Source organism: Fusarium flagelliforme (assembly GCF_020744385.1).
Source record: "Fusarium flagelliforme strain FIESC 12 MPI-CAGE-AA-0113 chromosome Unknown B0J16scaffold_2, whole genome shotgun sequence".
Classification (NCBI taxonomy): Eukaryota; Fungi; Ascomycota; class Sordariomycetes; order Hypocreales; family Nectriaceae; genus Fusarium; species Fusarium flagelliforme.
The window spans coordinates 2,516,925-2,522,924 of record NW_025763504.1 but is presented as its reverse complement, the minus strand read 5'-3'; the positions used below and the strand labels follow the sequence as shown (position 1 = coordinate 2,522,924).

General features: G+C 49.6%; 1 protein-coding gene across 1 annotated transcript; it reads right to left on the bottom strand.

Annotated features, from left to right (window-relative positions):
• Positions 1 to 596: 596 nt before the first annotated feature.
• On the bottom strand, positions 597 to 4,309 carry B0J16DRAFT_62194 (PAS domain-containing protein). The gene is made up of 2 exons (XM_046134186.1): positions 1,264 to 4,309; positions 597 to 1,209 (listed from the first exon to the last, which is right to left on the bottom strand). The coding sequence occupies exons 1-2, from the start codon at positions 4,033 to 4,035 to the stop codon at positions 868 to 870; spliced, it is 3,114 nt and encodes a 1,037-aa protein (XP_045986452.1). The 5' UTR covers positions 4,036 to 4,309; the 3' UTR covers positions 597 to 867.
• Between the last annotated feature and the right edge of the window lie 1,691 nt (positions 4,310 to 6,000).

Genomic DNA, 6,000 nt, shown 5'->3' with positions numbered 1-6,000 from the left:
CAACCTTGTGACAGCAAATGTTACCTCTTAGCTTCTAGGGTAGGCATTACGAACCATGGCAATGATCAGTGATGGTTCGAGGCAATCAATGGCAATTCAACAACTGATGATGTGGCTATTTCTAACGATATCTCGAGACAACGAGCCTCGTCCAGATAGTTCCATGGCAACGCCAGTGAGCCATCGATAATTGTGGTAGGGTAGCCGAATAGGTAAGTAGGTAGTGAAGTAAATAGAATTTTGTAATTTTAACCAATTCGCCTCGCTCGTTTGTTGTATATACATGCTGAGAAGTCCTCCCACAACCGAGTACCTGTGAATGCATTCATCCTAACGCTCAACATGTCCGTCCCAGATGTGGAACCCGACCAATATTTGCTGGACTCCAGGCCATCTTCTTTGTGGAGTGGAAGCATGGAGTTAAAGGGGGAAACATCCAGTCCGTCAGTATTCCAAGCAAGTACAGAATCTGTATAAGCAGCCGTAGCCGGGATCTCCTCAATTCGTATTCAAGCCTTCCTCTCCATTCCACAAACGCCTCGTATGTGTAAGCAGGTATATTCGTGTCTATTCCCAAACCAAAGCTCCAGTCCTTCGTACACCACTTCAAGAGGGTTGCCACCTACACCAAATAAATAAAAGCAGACTAGGAATACTCAGTGCTGTCTTCTGAGTTTCAAGCCAATTGTTGTCACACATGTCTTGTTATGTCCATCAGCCTCAAATGTGAAATGAGACTAGAGAAGAAAGATGGTGGGGTATCACAAATGCTGGACAATCAAGACACCTCGCTCCGCAGATCATTTACCAGATTGCAGCCCCAGGAACAAAAAGAATCAAGATAGGAAATCATGCCACGCTCAATGCTCAAGATTGGCTCGTCTCGCGCTCTTCTCGTATCGAAGCCATCGAAGAAGCTTGCCCAACACCCAGCATCGAGGAATGACTCAAGGGTGGCATTCCGGCTGATGTTTTGACACCCGTGGCCGAGGGAGCGCCGCTGGGTGCAGCGGTGCCATTTTCGATCTTCTGCTTCGTGAGCTGTGCTGGGTTGATGCCACTCTCGCCGTTGGGAGTCTGTGCGTTGGAGCTGTCGGCAGATAGTTCTTTGTGCAGTGGTGATGAAGGAGAGTTGGATTTCTTGCTTCGAGAATCGCCATTTACAGTATTGGCTCCTCGAGATGAGTTGCGCGGAGAGACTCGACCGGTCTGATAAATATGTCAGTGAATGATGCGAGGAACACCCAAGATGAGAAAACTTACCTGTTTAGCCCAGCGAAGACCGCAGCTGTTACAAAGATCCCTTTGACCACTGGGCCCGCGACGCCACTCGGGCGTGTTCCTTGTGTGACAGTTTGCGCAATCCCGGACGACGTTGCCCACTCCCTTTCTTCTCTTACGCTTCTTCTTGCTAGAAAGCAAACCCCCAAGTTCCTCGGCCAATATCCTGTTCACCTTCTCCATTTGTCGTAATTCAAATTGCCAACTGGAGCACTTGGTCGTTCTTAATTCGTCAAAAATGTTGTCTTCTGAAGCCAGGGCCGCATCCTGAGTGCCTGGTGCCAGTGCACCACCAGCAGGCTGGGAGATATGGCCCGTCGCGTGGTTCTCGGTGCCGTTGTTTGACCTTGGAGTGCCGGCAATGGATCTGGAGCCGGATGCGCTGTTAGGTGCAAGATTGCGTGAGGAAGCCTTGAGAAGTTTTGTCTGAGCGAGCAAGAACGACGGCTTTTGACCTTCGGAGGCGTCGCCCGGGTAGAGAGTCGTTTGGGCCTGTAGTACTTGACCTCTTCGGTTCTGAACCTCGTGCTTACAAGTGACGATCTTTCCGCGTCTCGCCTTTTCCATCGTTCGTCCGAACTCGGGTCGTGATTCTTTCCGCATAAGATCCTGTATACTGGTTCCAACAAGGCTATCGGGCTGGAGATCGAGCAGTGACCTGATATTTGAGGAAACATACAAAAACAGGCCCGAGGTTGAGAGTTTTGTCCATAGTTCACTGTCGCCAATGCCGCCATTTGCTTCAAGGTTGCGGCGACTTAAAGCAAATACTGGTCTCTTCCTGCCCACGAGAATAATGCATTTTCGACCCTTTCCTTGTTCAACAAACAATGACCCGTGGCTTTCGAACCATGTATAACCGCTATGTTTTCTGCGTATTCGGAAGACGATGTTGACAGGGTTTCCGGTTGTTGTATCTTTTAGTTCTCGTGTAACAGGGACAATATCAGATGGATGACAAACAGTCGAGAGTGAGTTGCCAACAAGATCGGCAGCCTCGTATTCCAATACTTTCTTGCATGATGGCGAAAGATACAAGAATAGACCCTTGAGTGAGAGGACGTGGACAACATCGTCAGTATTCTCCAGGAGCATCTTATCCCACGATTGCTTGTGCCAATCAGATGTAAGACCCTTGGGGGTGAACTGCTGTAAGAGAGTTGAAACGTCGTCCACACCCAATGTCTGGCCATTCTCAGGCTCCCATTGGCTGGATTGCGGCGGTGTCCATATGTATTGGCCGATATCGCTGTGCTTGTAGTTTACCTTGACACCACCTAGATCTTGGTTAGACGCGATTGCATCGGGGCATTCCACAAGATCAATCTGGAAACCAATGAAATATCTGATCTCATCCGTATCCCAAGGAATAGGAATCATAGTCAGAAGATTCAAGAACGGCTTTCCACCCTTTCTGTAGTTGATCAGGCTTTGTTGAACTTCCCTGCCTTCGTGGACCATCTTCTTCAGGTTGTACACGGCACCATCGTCGACGAATTCACGCTTCGAGCCGGCTTCGACTTTACCATCTGGGGCTTGAAGAAAGCGGCAGTTTTGACCAACAATCTCATGACGGCTATAACCAGTAAGGTTCTGGAAGTTGTCGGAAACGTATATAATAGGGCAATCGTTCATTGAGACATCGCAGACGACGAAGGCGCATGACATGTCAACAGCACCGAGTTGAATCCGTGGGTTTTTACGTGTAGCAACTAGCCACAAAGCCTTGAGCATATCGAATCCGCTCTTTGAGTATATCGTCTTTTCTTTCGAGTCTCTGGGGCCATCACCGGTTGATGGCGTCGTAGCAACCGAGGTACTGGTGGGTTGAGTGACGGTTGTCGAGGATACGGTCCCGTGGGACTGTTGTTGAGGAGGAGAAACGACGGAGCCAGAAGCAGTTGAAACCTGGCGAGACAGTGACGGTATATTCTGGTTGTTTTCTCCGTTATTGTTGTTGTTATAAGACTGGTGGTTGTTCATCATATTGTCACCCGGTTCCTCTATCGTGTCCATGGTTGTATTGGTGGGTGCGGGAATCGAATTTGGTGGAGGATTGCTTTGGCTCATATTCATTGAACTGCCATCCGGGGAGAGGTCCATGGAGAAGTCGTTGCCAACTTGAATTTGAGGAGTGAGTTGTCCCTGCGGGAATTGTGCAATAGATGGAGAGTAGAGATTCATTGGTGAGCCGTTGCCTGCCATCTGCGCGCCTACGCTCATACTCGCGAACGTAGAGGGCATCATTGAGCTCATCATATCGGGGGAAATAGCCGAGTAGTCATTAGGATCAGCTGTCATATAGCTGCCCATTTGGTCCATGCCGACAGAGGTATTAATGGTCGGAAATCCTGCCCCCATAGGCTGATTGAATTGGTAGGAGTTAAGATCGCCGTTGTCAGTCCCAAAAGTCATCATATCACCGTTGCCAACGGCTGACATCCGTCGCTGCCCTTGCTGATGCTGTTCTTGATGCTGGGGCATCTGAAACTGGCCCATAGGGTTAGCAAAGGCTTGAGGCATACTCTGTCGGCGGTATAGTTTGTCTTGATTATCGCGAACGATGTCATCGAGGGAGTCCCCTCCTGGAAAGTAGGGAGACTCATTCGCATGGTTCATATTGTGCTGCATGCGGTTCTGTTGGTTCTGCTGCATACGTTGTTGCTGCTGGTATTGTTGTTGTTGTTGTTGCTGTTGCTGTTGCTGCTGCTGCTGCTGCTGCTGCTGCTGATGGGGGGAGTAGAAGCCATCCATAGCGACAGCATCTGGCTGGACAGCCTAGCCAGGCGCTCAAAGAAGATGCTGAGCGGGCGTTATCCCGTACGGACACTGCTCAAACGAACAGATGCTGTCCTGAAACAACGACCAAGGGGTTGGTACGGCTGGCCGCCCGATGGAAAGGACCCTACCTGCAGCGAAACAAAGAGGGAAGGGAAGCGGCAGATCCAGCAATTATAACGAGGCCGGAAATATTGTAGGATTGAAGAGCCGAATAATATCGATATGAGTCGAGTCGAGTCGAGTTAATTCAGGTTTGAGTCAACGTTCAACGTGATAAGGTCGGGTAGACCGAGCGAAAAAGAGAGGGACAGGGTATGGATAATCGCAGATGGCAAATGCGCGGGGGTGGATATTCGTGGTCGCTCGAATTTGTACTCAGGGTTGGACTATGACTCGAAATTTGTCGGTGGAAAGTTCGGAACGGTGGGAAAAGGGCGACAAAAGGCGAATGCGCAGGAGATCAAATTTGCATTTAAAGTCGGGTCGGGTCGAGTCGAGTCGAAAGGGGGAAGATCACTTCTATGTTGTTTGGAACGGGAAAGACGAGAGGATGGAGAAGTAGAGTACAGTATGGTAGAAGAAGAATGGGAATGCGTGAGAAGCAGATGGGAGTGTGGGTGGGGGAAAGTAGCAAGTACCTTGCTAGGATCAGACCAGGCAGGATGGGATGGGATGGTGCTATGTCCGGTATGGGACAGCGAGTGACTGAGCAAGTGAGTGGCAGCCCAGACTCGGGTTATGGTGGGTGTGGCAGAGTGGATGTGCGAAAAGGAAAAGGCAAGACCGACCTAACCTAAGCCTGCCTAATCAATGGGATGGCCTGGTGCTGGGCAGCTGGGCTGGAGACTGGAGACTGCCCGGAGAATGGTGGTGACTGCCGTTTTCTGCAGTTGACCCTTTCCCGTTTCCCGTCCGTTGTGCAGGCTCAGGCGCAGGACCAAGCCAAGGTAAAATGCATGGAAACCTAGGAAGGAGAGAAAGAGGTGGGAACCGAGCCTACCCAAAAAGCTACCACGTACCTACCTAGTACCTACTACCTATGAAGGTACCTAACTCGACTTTTCAATCTTCCCTTCATGGAGTGGTACCTTGGTCTGCGCTCGAGTCTTGGTGTCATGGAGAAGTACCGGTTTAAACTGTACTTTACCCTGCCGAGGGTAGCGCATACATGTGGAGAAAGGGACTTGGGAGGCGTCAGGAGTAACTCCGGAAAATGAAAGCATCTAATTAGCATCTACCTGAAGCCAAGGCCGGCCCCTACTGTAAAGTGTTGTACCTCAGTAATATAGCAATGGAGCGTAGTAAGGCAACGAATGCATGGTATGGCATGGCAGACAAAGGTTTGATAGAATGGAGGGGAGGGGAGGGGGACCCGACGGGAAGACCCCGTGCTTCGCTTCTCTCCGCTGCGGCAGCGAAACACAGCAGCAATGAGATCCCTCTGTACTGTACCTACCCTGCCCTGGCTAAGATCATCTCCATTTTGGGAAACATGCAAATTTGCACCAACAAGACTGGCTGCCTATCGAGTTTGATTTTGCGAACAATGCAAATTCTTCCAAAAGACGACAGATTCATGCTTACCCATACAAAAGCTACCCTGCATTTTCATGTTCAGCATGTCTCGAAGTTGTTAGCACATCCGGCTGTTCCTTGCAGGATACAAAAAGTAAGATCAAGTCTGAGGCTCCAATAGTACTCTACCTAGTTCAATACACGCCCCTTGAAGTGGCTTAGTACTTTGACCAATATCTAATACCCCAGGTACCTGTCGCCTTTACAACTAACCGCTACGGACACATTGTACTCAATAGCGTGTTGTAGATTGCTATCAACGTGCGTGTCATCAATGCCAACGCAAAGTTAGTCATGTTGCTGCCGACGGCAAGAGACTTGAAAGATTCTGGATATCGGATTCAACGAGTCGCACATGTTGTT

Coding starts and splice junctions, on each gene's coding strand:
- B0J16DRAFT_62194 (XM_046134186.1), bottom strand. CDS start 4,035: ATGGATGGCTTCTACTCCCCCCATCAGCAGCAGCAGCAGCAGCAGCAG. Junction 1,210..1,263: donor GTCTTCGCTGGGCTAAACAG/GTAAGTTTTCTC, acceptor CATATTTATCAG/ACCGGTCGAGTCTCTCCGCG.